Source organism: Oryza brachyantha, chromosome 4, assembly GCF_000231095.2.
Source record: "Oryza brachyantha chromosome 4, ObraRS2, whole genome shotgun sequence".
Lineage (NCBI taxonomy): Eukaryota > Viridiplantae > Streptophyta > Magnoliopsida > Poales > Poaceae > Oryza > Oryza brachyantha.
The window spans coordinates 17,645,100-17,663,136 of NC_023166.2; the positions used below are offsets into that span (position 1 = coordinate 17,645,100).

Below are 18,037 nucleotides of genomic sequence, written 5' to 3' on the forward strand. Positions count from 1 at the left end.
TCTTCCTCCCGCCTTTGCCATCCCTCTCGCGTAGTCCCATTCACCCACTTCCCTCTCCTTTCGTTTCTGTTCATCCTCTTCCTTCATGTGAAAAAAATTGTAGTCCCTTTGTTCTAAAATAATTTTAAGTTTTACTCATCACACATATAACAATATAAATACTAAAAGATTAGAATGCAATACACTTTATCAAATTTTAATGTAATTATCTATAACTTTATCTATTCTTAATATAATTACTTCTTGTTTTCACAGACTCCAATATAATATATACTCATATATGAATTTATTTCAGAACATGCTAAAATAAATAAAATAACGTATTTTAAAATGGAGGCAGCATTACAGTCGTATTGAAGAAGCGCAGTGTGCTAGCGTAGAGCTACTTTCACCAAATTGTGCTCGTTGCGAAACGTGGAGGGCATCCGCGTTCCATGGGTCGTTTATTTTCGGGAGAATGGTAGTTGTTGCGAGCCTTTACCCCGGATGGTGTAGACAACTAGACACCGTTCCACCGAGTGTTGTTACAGTGTTCTCGTTGTTTTTCTCTTTTCATTCGAAGACTACGTCACTACGGTATTTTTCCTTCTGTTAGACCTATATTTAATGATATAGACATAATTAACTATTAGAAAGTTTAAATCTATTTTAAAAATGTGAGATAATAAACTTATATATATATATATATATATACATATTACATATTTAGCAATTCGGGCAACACACAAGAGCTGGTGAAAAATCTGTGTAAAATAACATATCCCCTGTGTTTTGAAGAATATCAGTTGTTTCATTTATCTTGGATCATTTTTATATTTTTCTTTAACTTGTACGTAAACACTTCCCAAATACACACGGTAGACAAGTTCATCATTTTACCTTTTTAAACCAGATTTTTAACTTTATAGTAGTTAATTCTATTATTTACACTATTAAATAGCTATCACAAAAATTAGATAATCTTTTATCTTCAGCTGAAAAAGAACCCAACCAATAAACCAGATTTCATCCATGAAAGTTGCATGATGTTCGGCTATGTTCTTTTGCACAATTTTTCTCGGATTTTGCCGCACTCTTACCGAGCGGTTAAAGGTTTATTTTTTTAAAAAGTTATAAGTTCATTGTCTTATATTTATAAATAGTTTTTAAAATTTTACAGCAGTAAATTTTATTGCTTATAATACATATTAAAAATTGTCAGAAAATATTTCATATATAAGTCTCTGTAGACAGAAGGAACAGCCGAAATGGTGCAATTCCACGACATGCGCCAACCTTGTACTACTTCCATTGTTTTTTTTTGTTCAGAGTACTACTTCCATTGTGAACTGATTTATAAACGTTAATAACACCATCAGATGTATATTTCCATGTATTTCATGACCTTCAACGTTTTACTTTTCACATAAAACTAATGCATTGAGTACACTGTACTACACGTTGTCTGTAGGCTGGGAGTCAGAGCATACCCAACAGTTTATCTAAATTTTATCATCTATATCTTCATTTGGATGATCATCTAAACTAGTTTCATCCTTCATATCTTTATGTAACTCCACCAGGTCATCCATATATGACATTCTATATCTCTTTGTAGTCTTCATCCTCTATTTTCAAGATAGAGGATGAGATAGATGAGCTGTTGGGGGATGCTCTTAGATCCTGAGCCTTGTTTGGTTCTTGAATCAAGATCACCCTATCTTCCTCTTTCTTGTTGCTATGTTAGAGCAAGTTCAATAGTATAGCCAACTAATAGCTCCAATTCATCTATATATAGCCAATCTAATAGCCAATGCATATAATAGTTAGCTACAAAACATCAATATATGGCCCCATATGTCATACACACATTTTGTCTTGGAGCCCGTATACAGCTGGCTACAAATTAGTAGCCCACCTCTCTTCTCTCTCCCCTCTTATCTTTAAAATATGCTTATAACTAACTTATAGCTTGCTATTGTACCTGCTCTTAATCTGTTGTATCTGAAACTAGCACTGCAGCATAGAACGATGCTCGCTAGCAAGGTTGTCCATGCCACATTAGAGCAAGTTCAATAGCACAGTCAACTACTAGCTCTAATTCATCTATAGTCAAACTAATAGTCAATTTATATAATAATTACCTATAAAACATCAATACATGGTCCCACATGTTATACATATATTTTTATCTTAGAACCCGTGTACAGCTGGCTATAAATTAGTAGCCAACATCTCTTCTCTCTCCCCTCTTATCTCTTTAAAATATACTTATAGCTGACTTATAGCATGTTATTGTACATGCTCTTACGTATCCATAGTCTATAACACAAAACAACACTTGTCGCTAAGATACTCTGGTTGAGTTCTTTCGTTATATTTCATAAAAACTATGTAATTTTTATGTTAGCTATTTGATAAAATAAACAATAGAATCAATTGCTGCAAAGCGAAAAATCTATAAAAGCCAAACACTCGCCCCTTTTCGTTTATTGGGCACATGTATGTGCTCATTGGTTGGATTTGACTAATTTAACAAAGTCATGTATCCTGTTATAAGTTATATGTTACCAAATAACCCAGATCAGTCTACAGCGATGAAATTATCTGTGCATTAGTAATAATAGTGAGATTGTTTCTCAACTGGTATTACCAATAAAACTAAAGCCATTTATGTATTGGCTATACACTATACCTCATCAATTCATTTTAAAAAAGAAAACCGTCATTATAATTTTGCTAAACTAGAGACATGTACTATGTGTCATTAACTAACATGTGTTCTAATCACTAAGATACCAATGACTTTGAAAAAAATATAATGATATGGTTACAAATTTTCTTTTTGAAAACAAAGAAATTATTTTTATACTGGCGATCCATTGAAAATGGTGAAAATCATTTAAATAGAGTGAAATCATTTTTGCGCTGACAACGGCGATACAGTAATACACTACGCCGCGGCCGCGTCTTTGCCTTCCCCATAAAACGGGTCCACTCTCCGATGATCCAAACCACAGCGGAAGAAGAACCGCCGCGTCCCTTCCTTCCTTCCTTCTCATAGACGCTACTCCCCCCGCCATTAAACCCCTCTACCTCCCACTGATCACTCCGGCTGTTCCACGAGCAAGCGAAGCGACCGTCTCCTCCCCCCTCTTCCGATCGAGCGAATGCAGCTTGCGGCTTGCTAGCTGGTGCTGATGAGAGAGAAGGACGACGACGGCCCGTGCCGCGGCGACATGGGGAAGAGGGATTTGGGCGACATAGTGCTCTCCTGGTCTGTCGATGATGTCATGGACGACGACCTCTACAGAGGGAAGGTGATTGATCGATCCTCCTTTGCTGCTAATGACTTCGCACGAGTGGTAGCAAACTTGAGCAATTTGTTGCCTTTTTCTTAGTGAAAAAAATTGGTTTGTGGCGTGGGGGAACTGCGAGATGGATGCATGTGTCATGTGTTTTTGGTGTTCGATTTGTTCCTCTATGTGAGATTGTGAGTTCGCTTGTAGTGTACTGCTGCTTAATGCTTGTTCTGTGATATATATAGAAGCTGGATTCGTAGCGAATGGACTGGTACTCCGTTGTCCGTACACTCCGCAACTTTTGTAGCCGGGAGGGTTGGGAGATGTAACTGATACTAACTCCCAGAAAAAGTGCATTTTTGTACCATTTATTCAACGTTTGGCTGTTTGTTTTATTTAAGAAAGCTTTATGATTAGCATTTTTATTGTTATTAGGTAATAAAACATGAATATTATTTATATGTGACTATTATTATTATTTTTTTTAAAATATTTAAATAAAATGAACGGGCAAATTTAGATATGGAAATTCATAAATGCATTTAAATGCATTTAAAAAGTTGCTCCTTTGATTATGCATGGGGATTAGGAAGCCACACGTGGCTGGCTCAAAGTGCTACATCCGAATGACCTGCGCTAGCCTAGCTAATTGTATGATATAAATTTTACTGGAGAAGCATGTGATGCTAATTTTCTGTGAGCACGATGCATGATCAGATCGTTTGTGAGGTTTTTAAAGTACTCTGTTGCATGATCTAGCATAAGGTTCATACACGCGGGGAACTTAACAGTTCTGTTGGGTGATGTTTGGTGTCTTATTCAAATTCTTGTTGCGTAATGACAGAGGTATATGCTGCAATGTCATTGATGATTAACTACAGCTTACCTCCTGTCTCCTGATGTGATCAGCTTACATCTTGTATTGATTCTTGCTGGTTTGTCCGTCTATGAAATGGTCTAGATGGTAGTTCTGTTAGCATTAGTTCTTGCCATTATATATGTATTCCAACTGTTGCTTCAAACACATTTTTGCCGAGCGCTTTTATCACATCTCCAGTTATATATATATATTTGTAGGTTGAGAACATTCCTAGCAGCTTTATGTCTATAGATCACTACTTCAAATCATATGCCGCACCACTGCTTGAAGAAACAAGGTCAGATCTATGCTCTTGTCTTGAGCTCATATCAGAAGCACCTACTTCTAGGATACTGTCTATGGAGACAGGGGGAAAATCAGGATCGTATTTTATGGATGTGGACTTCTGGGATAACGGAGCTGGTTTTTCTTCTGAGGCTTATACAGCTCGGAATGGTGATATATTTGTTTTATCTAGCATGAGACCAGAAAATGCAGGGGACTTGAACCGCTATGGTGTGACATATTGTCTGGCTATGGTTACTGAGGTTTCTATGGATGATGAATACCAGAAGGGTTTCCGAGTTAAAGTTGCTAAGAATATTGCTTCAGAACAAGGCATAGACAAACTTAGACATGCAATATTTCTTAATAATATTATGACAAACTTACGGATATGAAAAGCAATTTCCTTTGATATGGGTATGAACAACAATTTCGAAGTAATCAAGCCCACTCTTTGCCCCCACATATATGGTAATTCGTTGACTAATTGCCCTTTAGGTTAACTTAATAGCGTGTGGTGGATGCCATACTTTGTAGCTAAGCCCCTCTTTGATGGTTGACTGTAGGGTGATGATGTCTGTAATGTCTGTGTCAAACATGAAGGGCACTGTTTGGCTCTATTTACAGAGCAATTACGATCAATTAATCTTAATCAATCACAATTGGATGCTATTGAATCTGTCATCTCAGCTGTGCAGTTCAGGCATTTAAATCTCATGAAACTTATATGGGGTCCACCAGGTACCGGAAAGACCAAGACGGTTAGTGCTATGCTTTGGGCTTTGGCATATTTGAAACGCAGAACTCTTACATGTGCACCCACAAATGTTGCCATTGTTGGAGTTTGTACCCGATTCCTGCATATTTTTAGGGATTTTAACAAGAATTACATAGAAAACTGCCTACCTCTTTCTCTTGGAGATGTTTTATTATTCGGATACAAGTGTAGAATGGATATCACCGAGGAGCTTCAAGATGTTTTCTTAGATTGTCGGGTTGATGAACTTGTTGAATGCTTTTCATCATTAACTGGGTGGAGGTACAGAATAGCTTCAATGATATCCTTTTTTGAGGATTGCGGTTCTCAGTATGATATGCTTCTTGAGGATGATGGAAGAAGTGAACCTATGTGCTTTCTGGACTTTATAAAGAAGCAATTTGATACAACAGCCACAGCTTTGAAGAAATGCATAATGAATTTATTGATTCATCTTCCCAGAAGGTGCTTTTCACGTGATAGTGCCAAAAATATATCCATGCTGTTGGATTTACTGGAAAAAGTTGAAGTCTTTTTATGTAATGAAGCTTTAACTGATGATGGTGTGAAACGGGGCTTTGGTTTTTTGTCTGTTCAGATCTCTGCTTGTCCAGAGTCTACGTCTGTTGTTGAGAAGGAACTGAATAACGCAAAGTCAACATGCCTTCAATTGCTGAAAGATCTCCAGGGGTCACTTGGTTTGCCCACTGGGGTAAACAAAAATTGGGTTCAGAAGTACTGCATGCGTAATGCAACACTCATTTTCTGTACCTCCTCTAGTTCTTATCGGTTGCATCACATGGAAATTGAACCTCTTGATGTGTTAATTGTGGATGAGGCTGCACAGGTGAGGGAATGTGAATTGGTTATTCCACTTCGTCTGCATTGGCTGAAACATGTTGTTTTAGTAGGAGATGACTGCCAGCTGAGGCCAATGGTCAAAAGCCAAGTAATTTTCTTTGCCACTGTATATTTACTTAGTCTAGGCATCTTTGTTCTATTATTGATTTTCTGTTTGGTGGTTTTAAACTAATAATAATCTTCTTTGATTGTTCATCTTCAGGTATGCAAAGATGCTGGTTTTGGAATTAGTCTTTTTGAGAGATTGGTTACTCTGGATTTTGAAAAGCATTTGCTGAACATACAATATCGCATGGATCCTTGTATCAGCTTGTTTCCAAATGCTCGGTTCTATGCGAGGAAGATTTTAGATGGTCCAAATGTCACATCTTCTGTCTATAACAAAGATTATAGAAACCTCCTGTTTGCTAGCTATGCTTTTATAGACATCACTGATGGAAGGGAAGAAAAGGAAGGCACTAGAAACAGTTGGCGAAACATGGTGGAAGTTGCTGTTGTTTTGCATTTGATCCAGTCAATTTTTAAAAGTATGTAAGCTGAATCATTTCCTTCTTTTTTCACTATCAAATACCATTTGATCTGAATGTCTTTATAAACTAATTTGGTGATTTAGCATGTCTTCCTTAGGAGTTAATGATATCTTCCTTTCTAGCTCTTTATATGAAGGACCAACATGACTGTAGAAGGGGGGGGGGGGGGTGTTGAATATAGAGCGATTCACTACAACCCTACAAAATACCTGCAAAAGTCTAACCAATTCGAGTATCAGAATCTTAGCGATTTGGGAGCTAGATTTTGACACAAGTGAATCATGAGCATGTCTAAGTTAAGGGCTTTTGAACCCTATCGCTAGTCATAGATGTCTATCAATATTTGTAGGAGATAATCAAAAATAAAACTCTAGTAGGGACTTAAACGGTTCAACCTGTGGATTTTGATCTAGCAATATAGAGGTTGACTCCCTTTTCATTTTAAGGCCGAACAAGAACCAATAGAATTAGGTAGAGGAGAAACTTACGCCACAAGCATTTAGAATGAGGGGAGTATTGTCAATTGTCAAGTGATTAGTAAAAAAAATGCTTGTCATGTTTTCAGCTGCAACAGTTGATGATTTTGATATATAATGCATATAATTTTTTTAGGTATTAACTGCTATAAACATTTTTAGATAGCCTGGATTTATCAGAAAATGCCTCCATGTGTTCATGTTTTTTTCGCTTGACAGGAGCAACACTAACATTTTCTAATGTATCAAAGGAATCTGTCCTTAAAGAATGAATTGTTATTGTCGTGGCACTATTTCTAGCATTGGCCATTGCTTGCTCACTTACTATGTTCTACGTTTCATTCGGTAAAAAAATATCCTTGTGGGTGGAAGTAACATACTATCATTAAGTGAATAAGTATTTCTATTGCTATGAATTCTCTGTTAGTCATGCTAAAACAATTAACTTCTGAGGAGATCATAACCATATCAGTTTGTTTGCAGCTTGGAAGAAGACTGGACAAGCGCTCAGCATTGGTGTGATCTCTCCATATAGTTCACAAGTTGATGCAATAGAAGGCAGACTTGGCAAACGGTATGATTTGTGCGATGGCTTTCATGTGCGGGTCAAATCTGTTGATGGTTTCCAAGGAGAAGAAGATGATATAATCATACTATCAACAGTTAGGTCCAATGTGAAAGGCACTGTTGGATTTCTTGCTGATGAACAAAGAAAAAATGTTGCTCTTACTAGAGCAAGGTGTGCATTGATACTTTGTTTCTCTATTTTTTGAAATATTGGTCAATTGTGATAGAACAGAATAATCTGCTGGTTTATTTGATGCAGGCACTGCCTTTGGATTCTCGGCAATTCTAAAACACTGTATAGAAGTGGTACAGTATGGAGAGATCTTATTGCTGATGCTCAAAGACGCAAATGTATTATAAATGCTACTAATGATGAAGCAATTTGTAAGTTGGTTTTGAAAGTCAAGAATGAGCTTGATGAACTTGATGATTTACTTAATGCTGATTCAGCAGTTTTCAGCAATACTAGATGGAAAGTAAGTGTAGTGTACTGTTTTCTTAGCTTGGTTTTAAATTTACTTCTGTGAATTGTGGAAGGTAACATGTCTTAAATTGCCCTTTTTTATTTTTAAGATTTAAACTTTTATGTTTGAACAAATCACATAATAATATACCTATAACCAGTGGTCGATCCAGGAATTTTTGTTTCGTTTGCTTTTTTATATGTGTTAGATATTTGCACTTGCTTCACTTATTTCTGTTTGGTGGTGGTGTGGGGTGAGGGTGGTTGCACAGATTGTGGATAACTTCTGTCCTACTCCATCTCAAAAATAAATGATTACACCCCCTTTAGGTGCAATATTTGTGCATGTTCTCATTTAATCTGGTTTCTTTCCTTCTAAGTTTTAAATTATTTACTTGTTTTTTGGATAAAATTTATGGCCAAAGTGGTCGTACTTATATTCGAATTGAGGGATCACGTAAATAATGAATGCAACGCCACTGTGGAGGATCTAGATATTTTTGAGCTCAAGCAAGCCTAATAGATCGACAAATATCTAGCACTTAACAATTCATTTGTCTTCTTATTATGTTAAGCACACCAATTAATTAATACATTATCTAAAAAATAATTAAGTAATGCATACAATGGCTATATATGACTGGGACAATAACTAGATAAACATGGTAATTAGGCATTATCATGCTTCTTGCATTAGATGGAGCCTGGGCACTGGCCTAGGGTCACCAGACCCTTGCTCCACCACTGCTTATCAGTTATGACCCTAATGGTATATGCTAGATTGCAGGCACTAAAGAAATTTAAATTTTCAGTAACCTAAAATTGCGCGTTGCGTAGTTTAGTGATGCAATGTGCAATTTTAGTTTATTCTCACTGATTTTGTTGATATATATGGTATTACTTTATTTTAATATAAGTTTGAATATTTTTCTCATGTAATGTTGTAAAATTTTTACGGGATATAGGTTTGTTTCTTATTATTTGAATTTTCTATAGGGCTCTTTATCTAAGGAAGGATTTGTTAAAATTGCCAATAGTTGGACTATTTTAATTTTTTATTAGAATTCTTTAAACTTTATGGGACACCATTACAGTGGTATGTCAACAATTGGACCTTGTGGCAATGGAGTTTTTTACCTAGCAGCATGATTCACAATCTAGTCTTCGGATTGATGGCCATTAACCTTTATGTTTCGGAGTTCTCTTTTCACTTTTGTTCTTTGCTACTTTTTTGGCTGTGTGCATTCTAATTATGCAGAGGCCAGAGATGGTCTCAGTTTGATTGTATCACCTTGATGCAATTGGCTGAGACCAGTAAATCTTCATTTATCTAAAAAAGGAGGATATATTTAAATATTTATCATTTATTCACTATCCACTACCCACACCATAGTGTGGACAATTTTATTTGAGGGAAGTGGGAGGAGTGATCGACACATATACACCAGCCATGGATAATTCGCTAGTTTATTTCAAGAACATGACGTTGCTAATTCTATTGACCAATATATTTTTCACTAAGCATATTTTATATGTTTGTTGATTAGGTTACTTTTAGTGATGAATTTAAAAGTCCTTCGCAACATTTTTCACTCAATAATTTTATATGTTGATCAGGTTATTTTCAGTGACGAATTTAAGAAGTCATTTGCGAAGCTAAAATCACCTCAGCTTAGGAGGGAAGTGCTCCAAAAGCTTGTCAAACTTGGTGTTGGTTGGAGAACAATGAGGAATTTGGATGTATTTGATGCTTACCAGCTTGCAAAAGTATACAAAGTCAGGGACCTTTATCTTGTTTGGAGTACTGATATCGAGAAAAGTGAAATGTATGTTCAGATTATAAGAATTTGGGACCTGCTGTCTCACCAGAACATTGCAAGAACTATTCAACGTCTTGAAAATCTGTTTTCATTGTACACAAATGAGTACATTGATCACTGCAGAAGAGTAAAGACAGATTGGTATGTGCTATTTTTTCACCATTGACTTTGGCTCTATGAATATCTTCTCCCTTTCATGCTTTATAAACAGTTAAATCTACTTTCGTCAGAAAGATGATGCCAATATGATTGTATTCAAATGTATAAAGTATAAAATATGCTTGACTCTTGCTGTTTGCAGATGAACTGGTCGATCATGTATCCTAATTTCTGCTTCACTTTTATTGTTTATAATAGGAAACTGGCAGTACCTGTGACTTGGGATGCTGAGCAGGATATTATTCGTTATAAAAAGTATCAGGAAGTTGATGCTCAAGAAGACCATGACCATATGGATCTATCATATGCTATGGAGAATTCAAAAGTCAGTGAAAGCTTCTTGCTTATGAAGTTCTACTCTCTATCATCTGGTGTGGCAAAACATTTGCTAACAGCTACAGATGGATCTGAAATTGATATCCCCTTTGAACTGACTGATGAAGAGCAGGCAATTATTAGATTCCCACTCAGTAGCTTTGTACTTGGCAGATCAGGCACTGGTAAAACAACTGTGCTGACAATGAAGCTGATTCAGATTGAGCAACAGTCTTTGATTGCATCACAGGGGCTAAATTTGGACGATGCTGATATCTGTGATGCTGAGAACAAACGTAGTACACCACCGAAGGATTCAAGTAAAGTAGAAACATCTTTAAAGCAAGTGTTTATCACTGTTAGCCCAAAGCTATGCTCAGCCATAAGGAATCAGATTTGTAAGCTTAAAAGGTAAATACCTTCAAACTGGGTTCTCAAGGTCAAGTTCATTAGTTTTAGATACGGAAGTTCCCTGCCTCTTCATCTATGATGCATATGTCCAGTGTGGGATAATTTCTTTTCTTATGTTATAAAGTTTTTTATTCTTTATAAAAGCATCCCTAACAGCTCATCCATCCTATCCTCCATACTAGAAATAGAGGATGAAGAATAAAAGTTCATCCAACAGCTCATCCATCCCCAACAGCTCCAGCAGAATATCTATCTCATCATCTATTTTTGGATGTCATCCATATTAGGAGAGAGAACCTTTATATTTAGATGTTCTCTCTCCAATCCTCCAAATAGATATAGAGGATGTCATATATAGATGATCTACTGGAGTACAAAGGGATATGAAGAATGAAAGTGTTTTAGATGATCATCCAAATGAAGATATAGATGACCAAATTTAGATGAGCTGTTGAGAATGCTCTAAGGCTATGATTTAATAGATACTCAAGATTTTATAAGTCAAATCAAACTATATTAATAGCTTGCAAGCAAATTCATTTGTAAACCATTGACTACGAGGAAAAAAGGAGAAGTTTACACAAACAATGCACTTACTGAACAAATGCAAAACGCCATCCAGCAGGACCCTTAGATTAATTCTAATAACCTTTGTTTAACCTGTAAAATTTTATTTTGAAGGATACCAAAGCAAACTCCTAGTCCCTCTGTCCCAAATTTTATTTTGGGACAGAGGAAGTACATTATTTTCAGTTTACTTTGAGTGCATTATATATTAAAATGTATTTTTTTCTGGAGTTACACACTGAAAATTGGTTCAGTTTGGTCCGTTAATAGAAAAGGAAATATGCTTTAGCTTGTGAATTATATAAACTGTGGTCCTTTGCTAAGCATTGCTTATTTAAACCATCTGTAGATATGGCTCTGGTGATGTTTCTGATCGGTCTAGCATTCTTCATATGCCTGACATGGTTGATGACCCTGAAGACTTTACAGATATACCCGATAGTTTCAGTGGTCTTCCTTGCGAACACTATCCTCTGACTATTACATTTTGGAAATTTTTGATGATGGTGGATGGAACATGCCAAACTTCATTCTTTGATGCCTTCTATGGTGAATTAAAGTCTTGCACGGAGAAAGGGTATTCAAAATCTCGTGCACTGCAAGTTTTTATTGAGATGAAGGAAGTTACTTATGAGAAATTTGCTGCTTCCTATTGGCCGCATTTTAATGCTGAACTGACCAAGAAACTTGATGCATCCACCGTCTTCACCGAAATAATCTCTCATATAAAGGCAGGGTACCAACCAACGAGATCTTTTGGTGGCAAACTTGAAAGGCTTGATTATTTGAAGATTTCTGATAAAAGATTTTCATCTCTGAATATTGAGATGAGAGAGAGGATTTATGATATTTTTCTTGATTATGAGAGAGCGAAATGCTCTGCCAGAGAATTTGATTTGTCTGATTTTGTCAATAGTCTTCATTGCAGTCTTCTTTCTGAGGGCTACAATGGTGATATGGTGGATTTTATATACATAGATGAGGTGCAAGATCTTACAATGACGCAGATAGCACTTCTTAAATATGTCTGCAGGAACTTTAAGGAGGGGTTTGTTTTTGCTGGTGACACTGCACAGACCATAGCAAGGGGTATTGATTTCAGGTTTGAAGATATTCGCTCGCTCTTCTATACCCATTTCCTCTCAGAAATTGAACCATGTGGTATAGGAATTAGTCATGGAAAACAAGTTCGCATAACAGATATGTTCCAGCTTACCCAAAATTTCCGTACACACTGTGGAATCCTTCGTCTGGCTCAAAGTATCATGAGCCTTCTGTACTATTTTTTCCCATCATGTGTTGACAAGCTTAATCCAGAGATTGGGCTTGTATACGGGGAAGCTCCTGTGCTACTTGAGTCTGGAAATGATGAGAATGCAATTATGACTATCTTTGGAGAAAGCAAAAGTAATCATGCAACTTGCATGGGTTTGGTGCTGAACAAGTTATCTAGTTCGTGATGATGCTACTAAGAAACAAATAATTGACCTTGTTGGTAAACAAGCTCTTGTTTTGACAATTGTTGAATGTAAGGGCCTTGAGTTCCAGGTATGAGCCTACATTTAATTTCATTTATGCTCATGTTCATAAGAACTTTCCTATTTACTGTAAGTTGCTTTTTATGACTACATTGTGTTGTATTAATTAAATTAATTGTATACTTATTTCTTTTATAAAAAAATTGTGTAGGACGTGCTGCTGTACAACCTTTTCAGTTCATCACCTTTAAGAAATAAGTGGAGAGTTGTGTATGACTACATGAAAGGGAAACACATCATAGCATCGTCTGACGAAATATCACATTCTTTTTTCGACAAAAACAAGCATTTTCTTCTCTGTTCAGAGTTGAAGCAGCTCTATGTTGCAATTACACGGACTAGGCAAAGGTTGTGGATATGTGAGAATACAGATGATAACTGCCGACCAATGTTTGACTACTGGAAGAAGTTGTGCCTTGTTGAAGTTAGACTACTTGATTCTTCACTCATTGCAGCAATGCAGGCAGGAAGCAGCACGGAAGAAGATTGGAGGCTACGGGGTACCAAGGTTAGTGTTGTGTACATATGTATTTATTGATGGGAAAAGGTAGTTCCCTAGGCCTACCTGTGCAAGTTCTTCCATCGTCTTTCGTCATGATGCATGGTCTCACATTATTTTTTTCAGTGCTAATGATGGAAAGAATTTTTATACAAAAATTGTTAAGCTATGTTTGTAACACTTGCACATCCTGTCCTTGTAGTTATTCACTGAAGGGCAATATGAGATGGCTATGATGTGCTTTGAAAAGGCTGGGGATGCATATAGAGAAAAGTTGGCAAGAGCTGCTGGACTTGTAGCAACTGCTGACCGTGTCATCTCTATGAACTCTGAGATGGGCCAGTCTTCATTGCAAAAAGCTTCAGAAATCTTTGAGTCTATTGGCAAGTATGAGAAAGCTGCCACTTGCCATATGAAATTAGGCGACTACAAAAAAGCAGGTATTGGCTATCTTGCATAGTTATTTGGTTGTGTATCAGTTTCATAATATTGATGTCTTCACATTTCCATTTTGTTTTTAACAAACAGCAAGATGCTCTTAATTATTTTCCCAAAAGTTGAGGGTTGTCTGTGAATAACTCCGCCCCAAAAGAGAATTGTTCAAAACAAGGTAGAGGGAAAAAGACCAAAGTACCCTCATTATTAGTAAAGTAGTATGGTAGTTAGATAATGAGTTGGTAAGGGGTATTAAAGGAAGAAAATGCATCGATTTGCGGATAGTGGTAGATAAGGGAAGAAAAGAGAACTTATTTTGGGACATATGGTAGGAGCTAAAAGTGAAGTTATTTTGGGACGAAAGGAGTAGTTTAAATAAATGGTCTCACCCAGTTCTCAATGTTAACATTTTGAAAACGTCTAATGTGGCTTTTATTTCAATTAGGAATGGTTTATATGGAAAAATGTGGTAATTCTATGCTCAAGGATGCTGGGAACTGCTTCGAACTGAGTGCTTGCTGGTCACAGGCAGCTGAGGCATACTTTAGAGCTAAATGTTACACCAAGTGTTTGTCAATGTGTTCCAAAGGAAAACTGTTCAATCAAGGTCTTTTGTTCTTGCAACAGTTGGAGGAGGGACATTTTCTTGAAAATTCCAATTTCAGAGAGGTGGCTGCCATTAGAAACACATATCTGGAAGATTGTGCACTACATTATTTTGAGTGCGGAGACATAAAGCACATGATGCCATTTGTTAAGTCTTTCAGCTCTATGAATCATGTCCGTGCATTCTTGCATTCTAAGAATCTTTTGGATGAACTGCTGAGTTTAGAGATGGATATGGGTAATTTTGTTGAAGCTGCAGGGATAGCAAAGGATACAGGGAATGTCTTATTGGAGGCAAACATGCTCGAAAAGGCAGGTTTTATTGAGAACGCAACACAGCTTATACTCCTCTATGTGTTTGTGAATTCTCTCTGGGGCTCGCATAGAACAGGGTGGCCTCCAAAAGGATTTACGGGGAAGGAGCAATTGCTCGCAAAAGCCAAAGAAATGTCAATGAAGGTGTCAGAGTCATTCTATTCCCTTGTTTGCCTGGAAGCAGATGCCCTTTCAGATGATTACAAGTCTCTTGCCAGCATAACTTGCAAATTGCTTGAGCGCAGTAAATGTAGAAACATGGTAGTTGAGCTTATAGCTTCTCGCTTGATTCTTGATGTTCATCTTCAGTCTGAATCCTCTAACTACAGCTTTGAATCAGAGCCAGGATCTAAAGATGAAGTGCATTATAATTGTATGCTAGTTCGTAATCATATATCACCTGAAACTCTAGTGTATGCTTGGAATTCCTGGAGTTCAATTATAATCAAAGTGCTCACGCATCTTCATCATCCTGAGGACATAGAATCCAATGATTCCGCAGCAATCTGCGAAGATCTTTGTGGTAAGTACTTTGGGTGGAGAAAAGATGGTGACAACAACCGATATGTGGTTCTTGACACGGACTCAAGCTGGCTCTCTAACACAGGGAGAAATAATCTGCAGCAAGAAGGCAGGAGATGTTGGCTGAATGTTCTCCATTGTCATTCTTGTGGTAAGGATTTCTGGATCAATGAACTTTATTCTGTTGGTTTTAGTGTACTCAAGAAGTTGGAATCTATTGTCCAAGTTTTGCCAACTCCATCATGTGCCCTTGGACGAACTATTCTAATTATGTACGAAATTACAAAGTTTCTGAGGGAATCAGAGTTTCGTTTGCTAAAAAATATTGAAAAGTTCAACAATTTTATTAAACGTTGATTCTTCACGCTGGTTTTCGTTGACGGGACAAACGAGACACCACCAAAGAGTCTCTTGCATATACTTGACTCACCTACTACATACAGTTTGCTCGGTGATATCATTAGTTCAAGGAACAAGAAATTGACTCATGATCATGTTGTTAGAATAGCCATGCTTCTGCTCCATGCAGAAAGGTTGGATGATTTGCTGATTTCACAGCTTCTGCAATGTCTGGTCAGAGATTCTGATTGGGCAACTTTTTTTCAGTCCTTGAAAAATTTTCTTGACAGTGGTGTTGGCAGATGTCAGTTAGTGTCGAACTTTAAGCTTGGTCTTGAATGTACATCTAACACAGACTGGAGGGCTAAACACTACATATTCCCGATTTGCTATGTAGATCTCGTCGAGTGCCTTTGCTTTTTCTCTACCTCTTGTCTTCTACTGAAGGACTATATGTTGAGCACAAAATCTCTGTTGGTCAAGATGCTAAACTGTCGCACTACCAAGATTTATTTTGATACATGTCTGGTTCCTGGCAGTGATCTCGATCTGGACAATGTAGGTTATTCAGCACGGCGTTTCTTATATCAGACAGTCAGATATCTTTTGGAAAACAAGTGTATGATTGAACAGTGGGTTCGGAATACATCTACTCAAACTAATATCGTGCTGAGATTAGTTATTACACTTTATCTCGTGACACTAACTGATTACCCTGAAGATTGTTATGAGGTCACAAATTTCCTGTGGTTACGTGGAATTTTTGAGGTTTTACCTCGTGATTTCTCAGCAAAGATTGTAACTGCTTTGAAGATGAGGTATCCCACTAAGAACTTCATAAGGGTATTTGCTGATGCACTAGCTGCGATTGGAAATCACATGGTAGTTATGGGTGATATTCAAAAAGTTTGGACACTTAAAGGCCAGCCAATCTCTAGAGACTTAAATGCTTATATGATTAGCATCGTGGATTTGAGTGATGCTGAAAAGGTAATGACACTTCTTTCCCTAGAGAAGTCAAGTGTTTTAAAGCAGGAATCTCAGCGGCCAGATAACAGATCAGATGGTAACAATGTCTGGAACATTAGTTCTGGTAACTTTCCTATGACTAGTTCAGGAGATATCAAGGAGAGTACAGGTGAAGTAAATTTAAGTGATGAAAATCATACTTTGTTGGATAAGTTGGAGGCTTTTCAAGTCAATTTGTCTAAACAGGTGAGTTAGCAGGATTAATTGGTTACCTTGCCTTTTTTTTCCAATGTTTCACTATTACCAGCGCTTTGACATATTGGGAAGTAATTTTGCAGAAAGATGCAAGGGTTATATCTCAATTCCATGGAAGTATCATTTCCTGGCTAGAGGCACAGATGGCACCTGCACAAATCTTCGAGTTGAAACAACTATACTATCAAGTCAAACCGTCTTTTGGGTAAGCTGTTACTAGCACCACTATCCGTTCATACGCTGTCTTACTGTAGCAGGTTAATGCCATATGCTTTGCAAAACTTGTTTATCCATTTGTTTGCGATCACAGGGAGGAGAGAGCGAATGACTTCGATCCAAACTGGGAAGATTTTGAAAGCCAACTTGCGGCGATCATTGATGTCCTGCGTGCAGAATTTGCTGGCGAAGCTGCAACTGTTGGCGATGTGCAAGCAAGCCAATCTCACCCTGACATCGCTGGCGAATGGAGTGGGTGCTCAGACGACGAGCAAGAGACAGGAGGAATTAAATCAAGTAATGTGGTGGAAGAATCGACCAAAGAAGCAGTATCCGCGCCCAGCTCCAGCTCGAAAAACAAGCCTCAGAAGAAGCAAAAAAACAAGAAATCTAAGAAGTCCAAGCGTCGTGGCATGAATTAATTTCTGTATTTTTTTGGTTTTGCTCTCTTTTGCCCGACAAAACGTCAGACAAACTTTTGCCTGTACCGTTGTAATTCTGGCAGCATGGCTAGCTCGCTTTCCAGGATGTTAACGTCAGACAAACTTTTGCCTGTACCGTTGTAATTTCTTAAGTTTCATGTCAACTGCATTTTGGGATGGAAGGAGTAGCTTTTGTACTCTAATATTTCTGTGATCTATCAGTGCCTTTGGTTATCCATTGTTGGTGCAGAAAGCACTTCTGTTAGTGATTTTACTATTCATTCCATTCTAATTTTGTATTCATCCATAGCAACCCTTTCTCAAAATCAAAAATTTACAGGGTGTGCACTCTGTTGGAGGGATGCCCAGCTAAATCATGGGAGCCTGATGAGAAAAGAATCAACAAACTAGTATTTATTGGAAGGAATTTGGATGAAGCTGCACTTCGAAAAGCCTTCAAAGGCTGCTTACTGTGAACACTCTGGTCACGTATTGATTCCTATGAGGCCAAACATGATATGCTACATGACAAGTAAATCAAGCGCATGATCAAACTATACAAGACACTGT

At 37.3% G+C, this 18,037-nt stretch overlaps 1 protein-coding gene across 1 annotated transcript; it reads left to right on the plus strand.

Annotated features, from left to right (window-relative positions):
• Positions 1–3,218: 3,218 nt before the first annotated feature.
• On the plus strand, positions 3,219–17,644 carry LOC102704420. Its single transcript, XM_015836359.2, is given in 19 exon segments — positions 3,219–3,299; positions 4,359–4,871; positions 4,873–4,896; positions 4,992–5,836; positions 5,963–6,131; positions 6,246–6,570; positions 7,533–7,788; positions 7,876–8,122; positions 9,697–10,040; positions 10,257–10,784; positions 11,701–12,764; positions 12,767–12,796; positions 12,799–12,899; positions 13,041–13,397; positions 13,591–13,828; positions 14,269–15,267; positions 15,352–16,820; positions 16,913–17,034; positions 17,140–17,644. Coding segments are annotated over 19 exon segments (8,040 nt in total). The 3' UTR covers positions 17,468–17,644.
• Positions 17,645–18,037: the final 393 nt, after the last annotated feature.